The 19,939-nt window shown below is 43.1% G+C and overlaps 1 protein-coding gene across 1 annotated transcript in view; it reads left to right on the top strand.

The window, feature by feature from the left end:
* The first annotated feature begins 578 nt into the window (after positions 1-578).
* The window catches only part of RUNX1 (RUNX family transcription factor 1), a 172,744-nt gene continuing 153,383 nt past the window's right edge, over positions 579-19,939 (top strand). Inside the window, exons 1-2 of the mRNA XM_069871856.1 lie at positions 579-711; positions 908-1,021. Coding sequence (XP_069727957.1) covers positions 967-1,021 — 55 coding nt within the window. The 5' untranslated portion in view covers positions 579-711; positions 908-966. The remainder of the gene's footprint in view (positions 712-907; positions 1,022-19,939) is intronic.

Raw genomic sequence — 19,939 nt, 5'->3', positions numbered from 1 at the left:
GACCTTTAAGGACTCCTTAGAGGGTGGTGTCATACAGGTTCAAATAATGTTAGAGCTTTTTCTGTCTCTCCTGACAGTTTCTTTTTATTTTATTTTTTGTTTTTCTTTTTTTTTTAAGGAAAAAGACCCTTTTAACAGTGTCCTTTCTTTAGCTAGTGGTCTTTCCTACAGCTGATTCCTAACGTTTTACAGGACAAGTTACACATCCTGTCTTAGCAGTGGATTAATACCCGGATTTGAATTACTATTGAATAAGCAGCAATGAAATCTCTATCAAAATAATCAGTAGTTCCAAAAACCACAAACAACAAAACAAGCAGAGTTGAACTAACTCAGCAAGACCATTTGTAGCATCAGGGATGGTGAGTCATTTTTCTTTTTCCTCCCTCAGCAGACTCCATCGCTGCCTCGCGCAGCCCCGGGGAGGGCAGGTGGAGTGGGTAGGGCATGACTTCAGAAAGTTAAAAAAAAAAAAAATTAAGTCGACATCACTCAGGTCACATGATGCAAAGGGACCAATGGAGACAGGTTCTGGAAAGGGGAACAGTTAAATTTGTAATTTTGGTTGTGTGAAACACTTCTTTGGGCCTCATAAACAACCACAGAACCACAAGTTGGGTACAGAGGCAGTCACACAAGAGCGGGTCCGGGATATTGGTCAGCAGGCAGGGCGAATCGTTTTGACTGCAAACCACAGAGTTTCATAGAGTGGTAAGCATCATCAACCACAACCGATCCGCTATTTTTTTTTTCTTTTTAAGAAACAATTTCAGAGTTCTTTTAGCAAAAGGACCTAAAGAACCTCATAATACGCTTTGTGCTGCTCCTGAGGCACCAGATAAAACAGACTGTAATGGCTGGGAAGAGGGTTGTAGCAATGACTATTCTTCATTTTTCACTCCCCAAGGTAGAAGAAATCATATATTCCTTCACTGTAAAGAAAGAGTGAGTTTTAAAGAGGAAACAATGGCTTCAAACGGCTTATTTGAGTCACTTCCTTCTTACCAGCACTTCTTGAGAGGTAAGTGCCATTCAGACTTTCTAAATATACTTTTTTGCTTTCCCATACTTAAGAAAATGCATGTTTGGAGAGTATCTGGGGACATTCTAGTAGTACATGCTTTTTCCCACTTCAGTTTTCTTTGAGGTGCTCTCATCACAGCTAATATCTGAGCTTGCAGGAATACTATCTCATTACTTATCAGTCTGTTAAAGAGATTATAACAAGGACTCATTTAAGCTGTTCAAACACCCATTGCATGCTTGTGAATTTTCTCTTCATAAATCAAAGTGGGCTAAAATAACTTACATGAATTACTGCAGATACAGTAGCAGTAGCACAAGCCTCTTTTGAGTCTTTTTTGGCAGAATTATGACTTTTTGAGCTACTGCCATGAAAAATTACAGCCAACAACATACAACATGTATTACAGGCTGAAACATGGGTGTGATCAGCAGTCTGTTGTGTACAGCCAGCAGAGCGTGATGCTGCCTCACTTTCTCTATACCATCAGCCCAGGTAAAGGCATGTTCACTGGAGAGAAGTCAGAAAAAGCTTAGAAACCTGCTTAAAGTTAGCTGCAACTCACATGGCTCAGGAAAAGATGCGATGTGGATAAACACAGGGTTTCTGTTGGTGCCACGCAGGTCTCGGATGACTGCAAATTATCAGCTGCAGTCACCTTTAGAGAAATGATGTAGTCCTGTAAAGGCTGAGGGAGGGGATTAAGGACTTCACCCAGTAATCTTTTCTCATCAGTGACCAAGCACTTTCAGAGGCTCCTTCTAATGTTCTCACAGCCCCCTGCGGAGCTAATGGTTTAGTCATGGGTTATTCATACAAGTAAGCCAGGGACTGGCACGAGAAACTTGTCCGCTTCCTTGTAACTACCTTCCTAAATAGCTCATGCTACAGCTGAACTTTTCCCCTTTCCATGCAAGCCTTCTGACCACTCAAGCCGTGTTTGCAGCAGGGCTGTGCCCATTCAGTTGTCAAGGCACACAAAGACCGTCTCAGACTGCTCATCGAGCTTGGCCAGCGTGCTGCCAGAGAGCAGCACTTCATAACTCTTTATAGTTACAGACTACAGTTTCCCGGCCTTGCTGGCGGTGTCAGTGTGAGTCATGAGTCACTCATATTAATAAGTGAGTTGGGGAATGCAGAAGGCTCATCCCAGCTGCTGTGTCACAACAAGCAGCAGCTCCCCCAGCACCCCTGTGGCTCCTGGGGATCAGTGCTCACTCGAGTGGGATGCAGGTGGAGGGCAGCCTGTTGAAACGCTAGCCTGCACAGTCCTTTTTTTGCCCCCTGTCTATGTCAAAAGTTTTTGTCCATCTGTCTTTCCTGGCACTGGAGGAGAACCTAATAGCAGCGAGCTCACGTGAGTCACTTGGGCTTGTAGCACCTTCTAGGCTGGGCAGGGGAGATGCTGAAGGGTGAGCAAGAAGTGGCTAACTGCTCTGTGGCACTCACAGTGCTGACATTGCCTCAGCACCACTACCAAGTAAAGGAAGCAATACTACTAGAATAACAAGAAGGATCTTCCTGCATTTCGTCATCTTTTTTTTCTACTTTTTTTTTTTTTTAGCTGACCCAACTGTTTACTGTTTAATCTGTAGCACAGGAAGACTTATTGAGGAAATTTTGTGCTCCTGATAAAACAACAGAGTGACCCTCATGGGACAGTGCTTGCAGTGAGTGCCAGAGCACAGCCAACCCCGGAGACAGGCATGGGATAGCAGGGGCTGTACTGAAAGCAGGAACCCAGAGAGCAGGTGGTTTGAGACCAAGGATCAATTTGTCCAAAAAAGGAGTTAATTCATTAAAGCTGTTTAATCCAGCAAGTGATTTAACTCAACAATTCGGAATGGGTTTTATTATCCTCCTTATTACTGTTCTCATTATTATTGTTAATGTTATTACAGGACCAGTATTTTGTGTTTCTTCATGGACTAAGCTAGAAGTCTTGTGCTAGATACCTTGCAATATTTTTTGAGTTATGGCAATCCAGGTACAGATCCCAGTATATTCCCAGCACAAGCAAGATCAAGCTGCTGCTGTACAGTGCTAGAAAACCTTGGGTGACAGCGCTTCTGTCGAGTTAAAAAGTAAATGTTTCAGCATTGCGAAAGTATATTATGTTTGAATGTGGAAGGCTGTGACAGTTTCCCAGCAGTTCCCTTTTTGTTCCTTTCTTTACTCAAATTAACTTTGCACAATTTCAAAATCCTGGACGCAGCAAAAGTAATGCTGCAGCCTTGGAGAAAGAAAAATAATCATCCCTAGGGTCAGTTGTTCTCACTCGTATGTCTCAATAGCGTTTACATAGACTGATCATTTGAAATGTCCAAAACTGTCTCTTCTTTTTTTTCCCGCCAAAATTTATTGCACTTTCTCTCAGTTAATGAAATCGTGAGGTAAAGGGAAAAATAACAAGTTGTTTTCTGCCGTGGGTTTCACTTTATCAGTCCATGCAGTTCTCTGAGAAGGAAATCCATAATTCTTTTTTCGCCTGATACTCTGTGAAAATTGGGAAAAAAAGAGGGGAGTGGGGAAGCAGAACCATTGTTCCAGCCCCTGGGAGCAGTGACAGACATAGAAAGCCTGACATATTAATTGAATGTGGTACACCACAAAGGATATGGCCCTTTTTCTATCACACCACACCAGGTCCTCGCTTCTGCCACTAGGTAAAGAAATGAGGATTATACTGAAACCTCCCGTTGCGTGCTCTGCATGCCGGACACATTCAAATGTTTACCAGCTCTGCTTTTAATGACAACCTTATTTTCCTAATGGCCTCTTTCAGTTTATGGTCTGGGCTTGGTGTAAGGAGTACAGGGTCAGAGCATTTCTAAGTGTCTTGCTGCAGTACAACCCACAGGAAAACAGCACTTCATCTCTTTCTCAAATCTAGGGCTGCATCAGCAGCGCTGTGGGTTAAATTTTTAATCTGGCAAGACTCGTGGTGTAAGGATGAATTTGCTGGGTTTATTGAGCGTTCAACACAGGGTAATGCATACAGCCTGGATCAACACAGTGATGGGTTTTGGGCAGGGGGACCAAAATGAGACCTGTTGGAAAGTCTTACATTAAAGAGGGCGCTAAGAGTTTTTAAAGGGTGCCTAGATAATTACATGATAATGCCCCACCTCGTAACTTCTTTTAATTTCTTAAGTGCATTAAACAGTCCTGTAAGGTTTCCTAACAATTTTGCCTGCAAAGTAAGACAGAATAACTAATCATATTGCAGGGGTTTTATGGGGCTTTAAATAGCATGAAGCAAAATATTTTCCAGGAGGACACTTTTTCCTCATTTTTCCTTTTGCTGCAGGGTCTAATTATTTCAATATGCAAAATGTTTATTATTGGGTTTGCTTTTGTTGTATTTTTCATTAATTAATCAAGACAATGAAGACTTGTGGTGCAACGTTTTGTTGGTTTCTTATCAAGTGAAATGACTTCATCAGAGCACTTTTGCAACATGGAAAATATACTGTACATGCTTTATTCTTATTTTTAATATGGCAAGTAGTGCCCGGCCATTGTGGGTTTCTTCTTTTGCAAATGCTAAATAAAACTGTAGCAAGGAGTTCTTCCTGCTCTGAAGGGCTTCCCTGTCTTGATCCATTGACCCCTATACATAAGCATACTGCTTCTCATTGAAAGTTAGTGGTTCTGACCTATCTTGCGATGGGATTTGTGCTGGCAGACTTCTAAAATCCCTGGCACTGTCTGTGAGTGGAGGGGTGAGGCGATCCTTATTGTCTAAGTCTACATTTGCAGTTTTATACTGTCAGCGTATAGGACCTACTTACGATTAAATGTCCATCTGCACAGGGTGCTGTGTGAGGAGGAGGCACCAAACTGGTAGTTATTTCAGCCCTCTAGAACTGGTGGCATTAACAGAAGTGGTCATATGCTAAATGTAACTCCGACAAAGACATGTTTCTCTGGGAGATGCATGGTACCAAACACTCCCATGTATTTTCATTCACTCACTCACTAGAAGAAACCTATCTTTTCGCAGTAGTACCAATTATGTTGTTGCTGCATAGGGGAGAGACAAAGTTTTCCAGGACTTTTTCAGACTGCCTGAACAGTAACAAAGAGTTAATTTGTGTCAGCACTATAAAATACTTACTGCATCTTGTGAATAGGAAATTGAACTAAAACTCATAAAAATCTTGGCTTACCAGAAGAAAAAACTTGCACAATGTCTGATTTACACAGCCTCCTCTCTGTTTGAGCCTTTTTTCATTTAAAAGCCATAAGAAACATTGCAAGGCCTGAACACAGGAATTCCTGTGAAGTAAGGGGTGAAGTGTCTCACACAAATGAATACACTGCTTTGGTAAGATCAAGAGATTTTATCATAGGCCTGAATATTAGGCTGTTTAACCATTTACTCTCAGCATAGTCATATGTTGTAATGACAGCCTTAGCAAGGACTTAGGGTTATGGCTGGCTTGCAGATCTCCCAAATCAGCTTGCTCTTTCTTGTGTGGCCATTAATAAGAGGCTGTTGGATGGCAGCTCTGCTTTGGACCATGTTTTACTGCTAAAGCCAAACTCCAGCTCTGATGTAGTTCTCTGGTGGGAAATAAAAGTGTCTTCCCCACACTGCCAGTGTAGGCAGTGTAGATAGATAGAAAAAAAAATTGCATTTTTTCATGACTAGGAGATAATCCTGGTTTAGTTTGACTGCTAAGTTATGACCCCAAAAGAACAGTTCTCTTATCTTTAAATACATATGAAGGCCAGTGATATTGGCAAGTTTATTAAAGTAATTTATAAACTCTTAAAAAATTCTGCCTCAGAATGCAGAATGAGCATCTGCATCATCCTGTTATTTGAGAGGAGAAACACTATGCCTAAACCAAGAGTAGCAAAGAAATTACCGTTCTTGGATTTAAAAATAGACATACCTGCTTTTGAAAGCTAAGCAAAAGCAATCCTAAGAGAACAGTGTAGGCATTTCTCTGTAAAACTATGGGGTTGTCCCACTAACAGGAGAAGCTCATCCAAATTTGACACCCTGCCAAATGTGGAGGAGACACACTATGTCCCAGTGGTCTCTGCTGCATGTCTGAAGTGGTGCCTGGAGGGCTGGACAGGGCTGTTAGCTTATGGTCCTCTTGTACTTCTGCATAGAACAAAGGTGAAATGTAGAGTGGGATCACGAGCTTAGGGGAATGCCATCTGCAGGAAAATGTTAGGGTGGCATGGTGCTCTGCAGAAATTACCAGCTGTGGTGCCTTGGTCAGCAATAATTTGAGTTTGCTCACCTCTGTGACAAGACATGGAAACCTGTCTTCCTCCTGCATGCACAGGGCAAGGATTTGTATGTAGGAGGCTACCACAGAGTGTCTGGCTGGCTCTGTTATCTTAGTGGAGGAGAGCTGTACCACAAAGCTATGATGACCTTTATTAAGAGGCTTGAGTTGTTTGTGCCAAAACGTGTGGGTGCCTGATGGGCTGCTGGACGAGGGCGGCAGTAGGGGTCCAGCAGCCCTGCAGGAGGGCAAGGAAAAGGTAGTTCTGGTTCTGAGTAAAAGAATGGATTGAACCTGGCTGTACCAGGACCACCTGCTCTTTGAATCCAAACCCTGCCTGGCATCTGTGTCTTCCCTGGAAGCACAGGCTTCCTGGATGCAGGGTGTGAGTTTGAATTTGGGTATGCAGTGTTTTGGATGTTGTGGCTGCCATAAGCATTAGGCTGAGCACAGAGATGAGGTACTCCAGTGTGCAGTGGGGGAGCTCACAACAGGCCACATAGCACTGTCACTGCAGGGACATGAGCCCGATGGATTTTCTGTGTTCCTACAGATTTCAGCATACAAAGATGTATTGCTTGGATTTTTTTCAGTGCTTATTTATTTACTTGTATTTTCTGTTTGTTTATTTTTTTCCTAAACCAACTCTGATAGTCAGATCACTCACTCACTTCTCTTTCTTTCTCTGTGCTAAGTCAATGGGGCAAGGTATAGTAGTGTGGGTTTTTTCTAAAAAAAAAAAACAAAACAGTGAGTGATTACAGACTAGAACTCATTGCCATAAAATACCATTGACACCAAGAGTTTAGCAGGATCCTTAACCCAGCTGGGTCTGTATGTGTCCATATTTCTTAATATATACTAGCCAGCTAAAAAAAAAAAAAAGAAAAGAGGGTTTGGAAGGGTTAAGTTCTCTATTCATCTGTCACTGCTACGTTTCAGAGTACAAACCGATTTCTGTTAAAGCTTGGAAAGAAAGCTTCCCATGTAAGCAGGTCTGTCATCTGCAAAATAAATTGTGGCTTCCTCTATGACATCTGGTACTGGCTACAGAGAGAGAGACAGACTGCTGGCTAGGTGAATCACTGGTCTGAGAGAAGGACAAGAAAACATTCAACTACCTAATTACCTCTTCTGTCATCTTAAGAGAATGGATAATATTTGTATAGATTTGAGTCAGCTTCCCAAATACTATATGAGTAGTAGGAATATCTCCTCTCTGAAGTGTATTAATGAACTGTACAAAGTGACAACAGTGGTGGTGTTTGGAGCAGTATAGCATCTACAAAAATCTACAGTATGTCTTGGTGATGTCCATGCATGCACCAGCTTAACCACTGTGATGCTGAATGCAAAACGCATCAGTCTTGCCACCACTGAGAAGAAAATTAGAAATTACGTATACAGATTCCCAGGGTAATAAATTTTCAAAAGAAATGCCTTTTCTACCATTTAGGTCCTAGCAAAGTAGCACCTGGGCTTGTGACCAAGACATCAAATTCTCTAAAGAAAACTGTATTCAGACAATTGCCATAGGAAAAAAAAGGGCATAGTAGAACCAGCTGTGAAAGCAGGGAAGTAGAGAGTGATGGTAGGTGCTACCTGGTAGAGTTTCCAATTTATCCTTAATTCTGTCAGCAGGGCTTATCACTTCTGCTTGCAAGTGAAACTCTGTGAAATTAGGTAGTTTCACTTCATGAAGCTCTATGAGAACATTTGCTCCAGCTTTGATCAATCTGGGGTTTTTTTCAGCTGAAAAAGCCCTTTTGTTTTGAGTTTCTGATTCCACTGAACCCAAAAGTAGTCCAAGGCCGGGGCTTGGGTTTTTTTCTTTTGCCTTCTGAGTATTTTGTCCTGCAGTGTGTTTTCTGTTGTCTGGTTTCACGCTGAAGCTGTGATTTTGAGATGTGCTCAGAAGCTGCCCTTAGGTAGGGTTCTGACTGTAAGTTGAAAGGCTTACCTCTCTTACAAATATTTCCATGAATGTGATGAGAGGAAACTTGAAACCTGTCAAGTTTTATGTGATTTGCTATAGACATTTCATTCAGCTATACTGAGGACAAGCCCTACCATCCTTGTCAAATAAGCAACCTCAGAAAGCGTTGACCCAGCCCTTCAAGTGCCTTTTTGTAGTGTTTAAAAGAGAAAAATGACTGTTCGCAAAATACCTTGCACGTTCAAGGTGAAGCAGCGCAGAACATGGCTGAGCATGTTTGCTTTGTGACAAATGTATAAGCTGGGAAATTGTTGTCCTAGTCTTCCAGAAGGGCAGCAGGGGTGACCCCAGTAACTACAGGCCTGTCAGTCTCATTTCAGGGCCTGGTAGGATTATGGAGAAGGTTAATCTGGGAGCTATTCAAACACCTAAAAACCAACAGTCTTTGGTCCCAGCCAGAATAAGTGAAAGGTCCTGCCTGACAAACTGAATTTCTTTCTATGACAAAGTCGCCCACCTAGTTGACTAAGGCAAAACAGTTCAAATTTTTCTGGATTTCAGTGTGGCCTTTGATACTGTCTCTCACATCATCTTCCTAAACAAAATGTCCAGCATACAGCTGGATAAACACATAATGCAGTGGGTGAACAGTTGGCTGACAGGTTGAACTCAAAGGGTCATAGTAAAGGGGGTTGCATTGAGCTGGCGACCAGTCACTAGTGGGGTTCTGCAGGGATCCATCTTAGAGGCAGTACTCTTTAATATCTTCATAAATTACCTGGATTCAGGACTTGCAGGTTTACTAACCAAGTTTGATGATGACATGAAAGTGGAGGGGAGCTGTTGACACTCTCAAGGGCAAAGAATCCCAGCAAAGGGATCTAGACACACTGGAGAGCTGGGTAATTGCCATCAGCATGAAGTTTAACAAGGACAAGTACCAGATTTTGCACCTGGGACATGGAAATCCTGGATATACACACAAGGGGAGCAAGAGGCTGGGGAACAGCCCTGCAGAAATGGATCTGGATGTTCTGGTTGACGGCAAGCTGAACATGAGCCAACAGTGAGCCCTGGCAGCCAAGAGGGCAAGGACATCCTGGAGAGCATCAAGCACTGTGTTGCTGTCAAGGGTCAAGGGAAGGTGACTGTCCCACTCTCCTCTGCACTGGCGCGGCCCCACTCTGATTACTGGGTGCAGTTCTAGGTGCCACAGTATAAAAACAATATAAAGCTACTGGAGAGTGTCCAGAGGCCATGAAGTTGGTGAAGGGTTTGGAGGAGGAGTTATATGAAGAGCAGCTGAAGCCACTTGGTCTGTTCAGCCTGGAGAAGAGGAGACTGAGGGGAGACCTCATTGCAGCTTACTGCTTCCTCACCAGGGGAGGAGGAGGAGCAAGTGCTGATCTCTCCTCTCTGGTGACCAATGATAGGATGCAAGGGAATGGCAGGAAGACGTGCCAAGGGAGGCTTAGGTTGGAGGTTAGGTTCTTCACCCAGAGAGTGGTGGAGCACTGGAACAGGCTCCCAAGGGAAGTAGTCATGACACCAGGCCTGACAATATTCAGGAACCATTTGGACAACACTCTCAGATATACAATGTGAATGTTAGGGTTGTCCCATGCAGGGACAAGAGTTGGACTCAATGATCATTGTGTCCTCCTTCCAACTCAGGTCATTCTATGATTCTGTAAATATCTTGCACCTTCTCAGCCCCAGCACTGCCTGTATCTCTTGTAAGTCAATTTTCTAGTCAGTTTTATGGCATGTGCCTGTACCGTGAAAACTAGGTGCATATCTCAGAGCTAATGTGGCATTTACAGAAGCCTTAAAAAAGCACCAAAGGATGTGTAGCTCTGTAAGCATTGCTAAAGCCTGCTTTGGGGAAGGCAAACACTGCAAGAATGCTGAGCAGGAGCTGAGGTTGGGGTGTCACAGCCTCTGCAGTGGGCAGACCAGCCTCCTTGCCTGCCAGCGCTCAGGTGTCTGTTTATACTTGCTGCAGTATCAAAGGGTAGTGGAAGGCAAGCTGGCACAGCAAAATGAAGGCTTTCATCTGTCTAGCAAGGATAATGGAGGCAGATGCAATCGCATGAGTGTAAGTCACTGCCAGCCAACCCCTAGAAGACCTTGGTGCACACAGTGGTGATGAGCGGGGGCGGGAGACATACCTCTGTACCTCTGGGTTTTCACTACTGTTATTATACAAGCTGGGTAGATTTAAGCTAGCAGTGCGTTACTCCCACATGCCTGCAGGCATGCTTCCCCTTTTCTCTGTAGACATGACCAGGAACAGAAAGCATGCTGCAGAGCCAATTCTTAGGATAATATCCTGGCTCCACCTAGGCAGGGACAAAATAGCCACCAGCTACATTGGGCCTGGATCTGTCCTATAAGAACAGACAAGAAGGTCTGTCCTATTAGAACAAAGAAACCTACAAGAAAAAAAAAGATTAGCATGGTCAAGAAGTGAACAGGCAGGAGGTAAACTCTGAATGCCAGTATTGACACAGAGGCTAAAGAAACACAGCATTAAGGTGTAACTGTAATACATGCGATTCTGAGTAACAGAATCATGGCTTGAGAATGACATTTTTTAACTCTTTTACTTAGGAAATACTGGTGTGGAATGATTATTTACAGCATATAATGCCTGGTTGTAGAGGAAGCTTTGAGTTGGCTGGGATTTTTTCTCTGGTAGATAGCTGTTGGTCTGTACTTAGCTTGTACACTAAGGGTGTATACCCAGCCCAGTGGACAGGTGAGATGTATTTCCTCACTGAGCAGTGACGAGAGACTCTGGAAAGCAACCCTAAAAGTATTTTCTGAGTTAGAGGCAATAAGGAGGAGTCCTCACCTGCGCAGTCAGTCTCCACAGAGCAAGGCTGCCGTGGCTGCTGATCATCTGTCCATGTTGTACTTCATCCTGAGCCAGATACTGATATGAGACTACATGCTACACCCAGTGCATAGGAAGTGTGATTTATTTTGCAATACAGTTACTAGATAATATCAGACTTCTGTAAAATGCTTCTGTTTTTCAGGAGCTATATGTAAATGATCTTTGGGTTTTGCATAGCTTGGGTGTAACAGAATTCATATTGGGAAGACACACTCAGGTTAAGACCTCAGCAAATCAGTTACTGCAACATAGCGTGGTTTATTAATTGTCCAAATGCTTCACAAAGAAATTCAGTACCACTTTGTTCAGTGTATCTCTGTAGACTCTGGGGCAGGGAGTTGAAGAAGTTGCTTCATGAGAGAACCTAAGCAGACCTACATCCACCACGTCACTGAGCACACTTCTACACCAGCTTGGTCCCTGTTTCATTGCCAGTATTTCATCCCAAGCTTGGGGTGCAGATAGCATGTGGAAAGAATTCTGCTCATGCCTCTAAGTAGTGAAATAGGGTCAGCCTGGCAACTCATCGGGTAGGTCGCCCTCACTCTAGAGAAAGGACAGCACAGAAAGCCGCCATGTGGTTTGCCCCCAATGTGCTTTCTAAGGACTCTCATTAACACAGCCTGGAGAGGTGGCCAAAAAACCCACACCTTATTCTCTGCACCAATTCTGTATTCAGCTTCTGCATCAAGCCTGTAAAAGGTGATAATGTATGGTGCTTAACACACAGGTTTTACACTAAGCATAAAATAACTTGCACATTGAAACAAAGGTTCAAGCCTCATATATGAACAGGAACTTAGAATCATAGAATAACCAGGTTGGAAGAGACCCACCGGATCATCGAGTCCAACCATTCAGCTTGTTCTGGCTGTACCAACAACCAGAACTTCTATTGTTGTGTTGGGGTTATTTTCTCATAATAGGGACTGAAATGCAAATATCCATTTTTTTTACAGTTTTGTATGAAGTCCAAACAACTTTGAGTACTATGTTTGAGTAATGATATTATTTTGTACTGATGTTTTTAGGTGCATTTATTTTACTAGGCAGCAGAAAAGCTATATTAGCTACATATAGTTTCTTTGCTTTACTACATAGGAATAATTTTTACTAGTATGAACACTTTTATACCTATATAAATCCATTCCCATCTGGAAGAGTGCTCTGCTGTAACTAGACATGTACCAACATGAAGAGGGATTTACAGCTTCCCTATGGGTGAAATTATGTCATTAGACATATGTCTATACACAGAAAGATGATTTAGGTTCACATTTTACTGGGGCAACTAAAGCAGCCCAGTGTTTTGTGTATGTGGCAACTGATCCAAGAGCCAACAAAAACAGTGGACAGACCTGGCTGACATCCTTAGGCACTGGATGAGAGCTGTGATGGATGTTTTCCTTCAGATAAAGGTGTTAACAACCTGAAGTCACATAGCTTATGGCTCAGGTCAGCAGTACCTTTTTGTACAGTTGTGCTTACACTCCTGCTCACGTGAAATACGGACAGGTGAGGGTGGCTCCTTTTCTGTGCGACAACCTGCCTTTTCTTTGGTGTGGCATCCTGGTGTTTTCTGCCCTTTTCAGCATCCCTCAAGAGTTGCTGAATGAAAAATGGCACCAAAAATGTTGCAAGTTAGAAAGCACATTTCTATCCCCTCTCTGACGGGGCAGCGCCTTCTCACAGGCTCATTAGGGCAGCCCCCTCCCTCTCCTTCCCTCCTCTCTAAGCTCCATGTTTCAGGCACATTCCCAGCCCACATGGAGGCAGGCAAAGCAGATCTGTAGGCCTGCATCCTCAAGGTTTCGGTGTGTTGCTCCTTTGACTAAACCGCAGCAGCTGGAGATGAAAAGCACTACCTAAACAGAAGCAGTTGGAGGTTTTTCAGGCTATTTCATCTCCCCTTTCAGCCTTCAGAATAGGCCACTAGCCAAAGGGATTAGGAAATACAATAGACCCCTGCTATGTCTAAGGGGATTAGATGGTGTCATACAAGCTCAGGGCAGTGGCTGGACAAATAGAGCACCTCTGGTCTGCCTGCCACTTTTGTGAAGTTCTGCAAAGGGCACTGGGGAGCCAGAGCTGTCCCTGCTCCCCACCCAGGGTCTGGGTGTCCTGGCGTATGGCTGGGAGGTGGCTTGCCTGTTGGGCATCTCCACCCATCCTCAGCTCTGGTCAGAAGTAAAGGCAAAATCTTAACAATTTGCTCCACATTACCTCTGGATAAGTAGGAGCTCCCTCACAACATCAATGGGGGTTTGCTTCACAACCCTGGGCCACAGTTCTTTAACAGTTTTCATCTTCAGTTTAAGAATTATTTTCTCCCTGTCAGGCATAGACTCACTTATTATTTGCTAATTTCTTCAGCAAATATTGCTCGGTCTCCAGCTTGTTCATGAACAAATACTGGTATACCCCACAGTCCCCACAGGAGCAACTTCCCTGCACGAGTCATGCAGCTGCCAACCAAGCAGCACACACAGTCAATGAGGACAACATGATGCGCCAGTTCAGTAAGTTTTTTCCCATGTACATGGCTTAAGCCAGTAATTAAGCATTCCTGCCTAAAACCATAGCCTCCTCTGAAGGCTTAGGCTAATTCATCTTGTTCACACAGTCGTCTTCGTAAAACATCCAAAACGTGATTTAACAGAAATTTGTTGTCAGATTCCAACTTATCTTCAAGGAAAATCTTTTCTCTGTTCCCCAAATTCTTTTCTGTTTGAAGTCCCCCACTTGTTAACATGTCAGCTCATTTTCTTGCAAGGTCCTGTTGAATTTTTTTTTCCTGCAGGAAATGCAAGCAACATTGAGGCATCCCTTATTTGAAACTGCAGTTCAAAGAGGGATTGAAATCAGAATTAGAAAAATAACTCCTAGAAAAACATCAACTGTCCTATTCTAGGAGGTAATTAGCTGGAACAGAGTTTCCCTCATTTATTTTTCTTTGGTGAGAAAACAAACTACCTTGTCATTGAGGTTTTTATAAAATGCTGCTGTTAGCAACTTTTGCCACAAAAAAATTAACCCAAACATTTCTAGTGACTGACTTACATTGCTATGTTTGCTGCTAGTTTTCATTTGTGTCTGGAGAGCAAAATGCCTTCAGTTATCACATAGTGAAGGAAAAAAATATGGATCATATATTTGACTGCTAAGGAATATGCATGAAAAAAATCCACATCAAGCATTTCTTTCCAGAACCCAGTGCAGAAGGGAGGGTTAGAAAGTCAGGAAGAGAGCAAGAAGGGGAAGTAGTATTTTATCTTGTGGCAGAAGCGTGTGCCTGATTTAGCCCCTGCATCAACAAAAGTACTTTCCCCTCAGCAAACCACTGGGACATAGTACTATTTCCACTGGGTACTGCATTTTCCATCTTGAATAGGGCATAATGCCAATCAATTGTAGCTGACACAATTTTGGGGCATTGGTGGGTGTCAGAGACACCAGCCCCAGCTGCTGACATTTGAGACACAGGTGCTTGGAGCTGCCTTTGCCAGCCGTCCAGCCAGAGCCAAAGTAATGCAATATAGGCAACTCCCACAGGTTATGCTCTGAGAATAACCCACAGCCATTTTCCAGGTTTTTTAGAAACTCAGTGTTTGAACTGAGTCCCCTGTTGTTCATAACGTCATCCTACCAGCTTATTAAATTATCGACCTTTTCTTCACCGGTGTCTTCTCACTTTGGTTAGAATTAGATGAATACAGGTGGCCATAAGAAACTGTGCTTCTGTGCCTAGCACCTGGTAGCGGCCGCTTTTGGTCTTCATTAGCAGCCTCATCCCTTTCCAGTTGATACAGAAAGCCAGAAAGGGATGGAAGGACTGGATTCTTGTGGTGCTGGTATGCAATCCTGCTCTTTAAGCTTGCAGATAGTCCTGAGACAACACACTGTGTATTTGGCCCTTTCCATGTATGTGGTTAATAGCCCCATGGGTTTTTTAATTTATTTTTTTTCCAAAAATCTCAAGTTTAGTATACTGTGCGGAGGGTACCATGGAATCAACATGTGTGTGTTTCTGTGGGTTCTTGCTTTTCTTTTACCAGCCTAGAAGGCTTCTACGTGAGACTTATCCTGTTAGTTTTATTTTGGTAATGCAATGAAATCGATGCAAAGCTTGAAGGTGGTGAGTGCTGGGTGTAGGAGGGAGAACAGAGGTAGGAAAAAGAGTAGTATTTCTAGACTAGTTTCATAGCTTCTTACATCTTCAGATTTTTTTTCACTAATACATGTGAAACTTAGCAGGCAGCTTGTATCAGAGTTCTGATGCAAGTTATGATGTGGTAGATAAAAAGTGATGAGGATATTAAGCTAAAGAGTGCGTTCAAGTACTAAAAGTTATACCTGCAGGATTTTTTTTCTTATTAATCTCACTGTAGCATTACCTTTCAGTATGCCTTACAATAAATAAATAATATTAATCATACTAGCTTGTATGGTGCAAGGAATATAAACACAGTACAGGGTGTGCTCTCCACAAAACTAGAAGGTCTTTTCAGCATTCGTAGTTACTGACTTTGTAAGACTTAGTATTGGACTTCTGTATTACTATGTCTGAGCCCCATACAACTTTATGATGCTAACATGAAACATTTTTTTAGTGTTGTTATTTGGGAGATAATTTGAACTGGAGCATGCCAAGACCTGTCTTGAGCCATGGAGGATGCTAGTGATGTGATCAGTGACATCATAAATGTTCTAGTTGTGTTGTTAAGGAGTTGTTGGGGAAGCACTTAGAATAGGGATGGATTGAGATCTGCCTCAAACATTATGGGTAATTATGCTGTGTATGTTCACTCTATTAAATCCAAATGCTGTTCTCATGTTGTTAATGTGGGCCTTCCTCACAACCATTGTAATGTGGTAAAAATATCTCGTGGTACTAGATCTATGGGAAACTTCTTGTGAGAATTTGTCATGTTCTGTGTTAGCTTTGGTTCACTGGGAATTTTCAAAAAGCTAATTTGTTTTGTTTGATTGATAGTGTGCAAAACCACTACAAATCTTCTCCCTTAAATGTTTGATTTATGGTAAAATTTCAGGCAGAAGTGGCCTGCATTCTGAATTCAAAGCAAGTCTAGTCTGATGTATTTAAAAAGCCAAAATATGTTGTCCTAGGCAGAACTAGTGATGGCTGATACCCTCTACAGACATGAGTCTTGTGGCTGAACTCTGTAATATCTGATAATGGTTTAATCTGATCGAAGATTTTTGTCTTCTTAAGGAATCTCTAAAATCTCTCTTGGGCACCATTTAGCTGGGAGGACTGACAGAGCCTCTCTGCTACTGCCATATTTTGTGAAAGCAGTAGGAACTTCTGTTCTATCAAATTTAGTTGAAGTTGACTCATAAACCAGAAAAGCTAGAGGAAACACAGAGAGAATGGGGGTAATCATACAAGCACTGCCTCTGCAAAAAAAACAGGCTGATAAAAGAGTTTTGTGGTTCAGTTTGGTGTGTACTTGGCCAAAGTGGTGCACGAAGATAGTCAAATGCATTCAGAAGCTGCATAAACTACTCTGGAAACACTTTGTTCCTCATCTTCATGGATGAAGAACCAGGGAAGAGTGATCATATCAGTAGTCCAGGTGAGAGAGAGAAGTGGAAAGAGAACTCAGGGGGTTTTTGCTTACAGTTATAAGCCCAACTATCTAGAAAATGATCTCGTGTTTACTTTGAATTTCAAATCTGATCAAGTAAATGTTTTCGTCAGAAAGTTTCCTTAGTTTTATGCTCATTATTTCAGGGCCCAGATATTGTACATCTCCAGCTGCTACTGGGCAATGCAGTTCAAATAGCAAACCATAAAGAAAATCCAGGAAGAAAATGTTTTCCAATTACTTTTGAGTAGGAAGCAAACTTGAAAATATTACGGGCTGCTTGTGGGCAATATGAAAACAGGGAAAGAAATAAGACTAGCTGACAAACAATTTGTCATACAAGACTTGTTCTGCTCATTAGAATCTCAGATCCAGTAGGACTGGTGTACTAGGTTTTTCTCCACCCTGGCTTGGCACCATCTTGGCAGTAGGTGATGCACTGCACTTCCCTGCGCCAGCAGGGCAGAGGGGTCATGGGCAGGGAGAGCAGGAGTAATGTACAATTCAGTCCCACCAATGCAGCTGGAAACAGCACTGCTTGGAGACTCCCTAAAAACATGCCCAAGATCAGCGAGGATGAAGGTTGGTGGTGTGGGACAGGGAGATGTGAGAAGAAACTAGGCATCCATTTAGAAATGTTTCTTCTTTTATTTTGCATAAAATAATTCAAAAGAAAAACCTCATTTCCTGAAACTCTCATTGTAAAACTATATTTCTTTTTCTAATTTGTCTAGTGTTGATCTGCCACAGCACTGGGAAGTGCCAGAACATCTGGCAAATTAGAGAGCTCTGCTGCAAAACCTGCACTGCATTGGCATGGGCTCCACCTCTGCTGACAGAAGCTACCCTTTGGCCAGGCAATTATCAGACCAGGGATAAGAGTGTGTTTTGCTTTTCCTATGTATAATTACTGAGCAGAAACCCAGGCTGGTACCTAGCTTTTTTGCAGAGACGGTAGGCTTTTCTGTAGGATAGCCCAAGTGATCTTGATAAACATAAACTTCTTGAGGAACCTGAGCAGCAAATCTTAGTGCACAGTTTTTTTCTAACACTGGGGAAGAAACAGTAGTAGGAGCTGCCCAGCAGCAGTTCCAGGAGCCCTGGCTCTGCCACAGGCTCTGGTGTTGTTGGCTGTGAGGGCAGTTGCTCCTTTGCCTCTTCTAGTAACTTTTCCATTCAAACAGTCCTGTGCCTTCACTTCAGCCTGCACAGGTGGACTGCATAGCAAAGGAGCTGTGCTATCCATACCGCTGTGGCTATCGTGCAAAACATCAGCAGCTGCTGCACAGACCAGAGAGGAGGTGAGCAGCTTGAATGTATTCTTAGTCCCTGAACACAGCACAACCACTTCCTTAATAACAGCTTTTAGGTGGAATAATAAAAATCGAGCAAGATGGAAGCTCATCTTTTTCCCTCTGACACAGCCAAGCCTGTAACACGCTCTTCTTGGTTCGCTCATCAGCAGAGGGCTGCAGGAAGGAGACAGGTCAATCCCCTCCACAGCACCCTGCCCAGGGTGCATTTGAAGCCACCTCCCTGGGGAAGAGAGAGGAGCAGCCCTGGGGCGCCAAGAAGGACCTGTGCCACCCCTCGCCCAAGTTACAGGGAAGCTGTCAGCCTTATGTAGGCATCCTGTTTGTTGAAAAACAAGTGACAGTTGAAGAAGGGTTGCAAGAGCGAGCAAACCGCAGCCCCTGCGCGTGGCTGATAACAGGCCTGTGCCGCTTTTGCAGCAGTTCCGTCCCCGCCGAGTGCCGGCGGGGGGGACAGCGTGAGCCTTACTGGTGCTTTCCTGTTTCACACTTTTTCCCGCCGCCGTTTCTTGCTGTTGAGTTCTGCTACATTTTTTCAGTTGCTCAATGGTTTCTCAAAAGATGCTTCCCCTGCCACACACGACACATGAGGGACAGGCAAGAACCTGCTCCATACAAGACGGTACCACGGATAGCCATGGGGATACGTGCCTCAGCTTTCATGAAGGTGGCTGCAAATAAGTGTTCTTACAAATGTACCTGTTGTGGCTTGGGGTTTCGTAAGCTTGCAGCCATGCCTGTCTCCTTGCCGGCACTCCTCAGCCTGAGCTCTCAGAGTACTTTATGAGGTTTCATTTTAACTCCACATTCAGAGCAGTTTTGGAGGCGACCAGAACTGCTAATGCAAAAGGAAAAGCATTTCTGTGCCCAGAGGCCTGAAGCAAGGCAAACGGATGTGTATTTAGGTCTCAGTGCAAAGCAGACCTAGACCCCCATTCTGCAGCCGTGTGTGACTCTTGCTGAATATCATGGCTATTGCTGGTTCCCTTGGGTCTGATGGCAACCCATTTGCGGTGGTGAAGTGTGTGCACGTGTACATATGTTTCTGTTTGCAGCACGAGCCTTGACTTTGTGCACAATTATGTAAATGGTGTTACTTACCTCTTCAAAGCTAAACACATGTATAAGGCTTAGAAAGCTCAAGCTCACAGTTGCAAGGACTACAAAGGTGTTGGACACATGTATCTCCCTCTGTGGGAAACCAGGACATTCACTGAGGGCTTCCGAGGACGTAAGTTTACTCAGTTTTGAATGTCTCACCTTAAAGTTCCACCATTTGTTAACACAAATGGCTTTTCATTCTTTCTCTCTGATCAGAATGCTGGGGAAAGCAGAGAAGGGATTTTCTTCTTCAACCAATAATGTTTTTCTTCAGCTTTGCATAAAATTCATCAATATTATCAGAGAGCTCTTTCTCTGGAAAGATATCTCAGGACATATTGTTTAAAACATATTGTATGGCATTCTTATCAGCATCAGTTACATAGCCCTGATAATTTTTTTTTCATTTGCTAAAAGATGAGTTTCTATCAAGGAATTGACATTTTCAGGAAAAATATGGTGGAAAATTTCTTCAATAAAATATTCTTCTTAATAATGATAACAATAACGAACATGGGCAGCATTTTAATTTCAAATGCTAACAAACCCACTAGCTTTTAAATTTCACAGTCTGCTGTGTGACTATTCCCTCTTTCTTGTTACTAATGTGCTCCACTGCTGTGCCAGGAGCTATAGAAACATATGGGAAAGTACCCTGAAAAATTTATAACCAAGAAACCAAATCAAAGATAGGAGAAGGGTATGGGCTTACCAGACCAGTACTGTTGAAACTTGGTTTGTGGCAAGTATGAAATGAAACGAAAAGATAAAAATGGTTCTGGTGAGAGCTAACGTCAGACAC

This window comes from Phaenicophaeus curvirostris, chromosome 1 (assembly GCF_032191515.1).
Source record: "Phaenicophaeus curvirostris isolate KB17595 chromosome 1, BPBGC_Pcur_1.0, whole genome shotgun sequence".
Lineage (NCBI taxonomy): Eukaryota > Metazoa > Chordata > Aves > Cuculiformes > Cuculidae > Phaenicophaeus > Phaenicophaeus curvirostris.
The sequence above is the reverse complement of the archived record's forward strand: the minus strand, read 5'-3'. Positions and strand labels throughout refer to the sequence as shown.